The sequence below is a fragment of the Galeopterus variegatus genome, unplaced genomic scaffold, assembly GCF_000696425.1.
Source record: "Galeopterus variegatus unplaced genomic scaffold, G_variegatus-3.0.2 Scaffold9388, whole genome shotgun sequence".
In the NCBI taxonomy this organism is placed as follows: Eukaryota; Metazoa; Chordata; class Mammalia; order Dermoptera; family Cynocephalidae; genus Galeopterus; species Galeopterus variegatus.
Genome location: NW_007735499.1, coordinates 53010 through 55425, shown reverse-complemented (window position 1 = coordinate 55425; position 2416 = coordinate 53010). Strand labels below are relative to the sequence as shown.

The 2416-nt window shown below is 40.8% G+C and overlaps 1 protein-coding gene across 1 annotated transcript; it reads right to left on the bottom strand.

Moving 5' to 3' along the window:
• Nucleotides 1–1152: 1152 nt before the first annotated feature.
• Nucleotides 1153–2085, bottom strand: LOC103609249 (olfactory receptor 1L8-like). Its single transcript, XM_008593601.1, has one exon. It carries the CDS (start codon nt 2083–2085, stop codon nt 1153–1155), a length of 933 nt encoding a protein of 310 aa, XP_008591823.1.
• Between the last annotated feature and the right edge of the window lie 331 nt (nt 2086–2416).

Genomic DNA, 2416 nt, shown 5'->3' with positions numbered 1-2416 from the left:
ACAATATACATATGTCTTTGGGAATGTGATAGGGGAATAGTAAATGATAAAAATATTAAGATATAAAATACAGTAAGGCCTAAAATTACTGACAGAATGATAGAGAATAAAGGGTAAAACCAAAAGTGAACAAAAGTCTTTGTCTGTGGCACTAGACGACTCTTCACATAACAGAGCAGCCCAATATGTTGCTGCCTGGTTCTGTATCAACTTAGTTAGAACTGTCTTTGACATTCACATATGGGTTTTGTATCTCTTTTCAAAAGATACTGAGAATAATTCTCAGTACATACAATAAATCTTTCTCTGAAAGCAGACAGGTTGCTGAATGATAGTGATGGTGGAAATAGGGACGGTCTAAGGAGAATTGAAGCTAAGAGGGGCCTGAAGAGGCGTGAACATGTGTGAGGGACAAATGAGAGTTGACCAGGGAAGGGACCCAGAATAAACCGAGCTCCCCCTGCTCCCTGGCCTGATCATCAGGGTAAATTACGTTGATCTGTGTCAGTTAGCTAATCAATGCTAAGAGTTGGACTGTTGTTCACTACAAAGAACATGCCATTGTCAAAGATATGGGGGAAAGAAGAGATGTAATTCTTGCATAAACTGATGGGCCAGACACATTCCTTGCTTTGGTGAATGTTTCAATTTTATAAGAATCCCAATCTCTGCCTCTAACCTTCTCTCCCTCCCTCCAGCTATTACTCACTCCAACCTCAAATTACTGTAATTACTTTCAAAGATCTAGACAAATGGATTACAGAAGTCCAATAAAACAAGGATACTTGTGGGATCAAAAGTTATCGAAGAAGTATAAATTAGTTTCCAGAAATTTTGTGGAAAATAAAGGTCTTCAGCAGCTCTTAGAAGGACTGGAAAGATGAGGTTTCCTGAAGAAGAGGCAGATGGGAGAAAAGGGAATATGTGAAAATTGGAAGCAAAGACATAGGTAGACCTTCAGCTAATTCATGAATCACAATAAGGTCTCAATGGTTGATGTTCTCATGTGTAAAGAAATGGATAACATCCAACATCCATGACACACATGGGTTAATCCTGATGGCTTATAAGAGTTTATTGTGTGTATCAGGAACCAGTGGGAACAATGTCTAGAATCAGAGACACTCAGGAACATGCCCACCGAGGTTCCGGCTAGGATTTCCTCCTGCCCACCAGCTTTCCCAGACCCCTCTTCATGTCTTTGTTTCTCAGACTGTAGATAAAGGGGTTTAGCATGGAGGTCAAAATTGTATAGACAATTGTCACCACATGGTTCCTAATAGTGTAGCTGGTCAAGGGATGTAAATATACATAGAAGATGCTTCCATAAAACAGAGTTACCATGGTAAGGTGAGAACCACAGGTGGAGAAGGCTTTGCGTTTCCCAGCAGCTGAGGGAATCTTGAGAACTGTGATGAGGATTCGTATATACGAGAAAGTGATGCATAGAAAGGGGGTCACCAAAACAACAGATCCTTCTGTCATTATCACAATTTCATTGACAAATGTGGAGGAACAGGACAATTTCATCAATGGGTTGATGTCACAGAAAAAATGGTGGATAACATTGGAGTCACAGAAGGTGAGAAGATTCAGCAGAAGTATGTGCAGGAGTGAGTGGAGGTGAGCAAGTGAGCAGGAGAAGGCCACCAGCAGGACACAGCGGCGGTGGCTCATGGTGGTGATGTAGTGGAAGGGGTTACAGATGGCCACATAGCGGTCAAAGGCCATGACTGCCAAAAGGCAACTGTCAGTGTTGCCAAAAGCATAGAGAAAATACATCTGTGTCAGACACCCAGCATAGGAGATGGTTTTCTTTTCTGACAGAAAGTTCACGAGCATCTTGGGGACAATGGTCGTTGTGAAGCAAATGTCAGTGAAAGACAGGAAGCTTAAGAAGAAATACATGGGGGTCTGGAGCTGGGGGTCGGAGTGGATGGCCAGGATGATGAGCAAGTTCCCTGTTATGGTGACCAGGTACATGGTGAGGAAGAGGACAAAGAGTGGCTTTTGGTCCTCAGGCCGGGAGGAGAGTCCCAGGAGGATGAACTCGGAGACACTGCTGGTTTGGTTGACTCTTTCCATTCTTGTGGTATCAGCTAAACAGAAGATTTGACCACTTAACATAAGAGGGTCTTACCAAAAGTTCATGAAAAAATTGTATTTTCCTTTAGTAACCTTTACTTTTTTTTTTCAGGAGCTTTTTGAAGAATCTCAAATCTCTTTTATTTTTTTTTTTGAGGTAATTATTTACTAATAGTACATTACATTTAGTATGTGTTCTGACAGTAGCATACAATTTAGTACTGTACCTTCAAGAAAGTAGCAGGAAAAAACCTCAAATCCATGAGTAATGAAAATTTAATTGTTTGATAAAATGAAGCAAACAAATTAATCTGAAATTGGTTTCTTTGTT

Excerpts from the sequence above, each read along its gene's own strand:
- LOC103609249 (XM_008593601.1), bottom strand. The coding sequence starts at position 2,085 with ATGGAAAGAGTCAACCAAACCAGCAGTGTCTCCGAGTTCATCCTCCTG.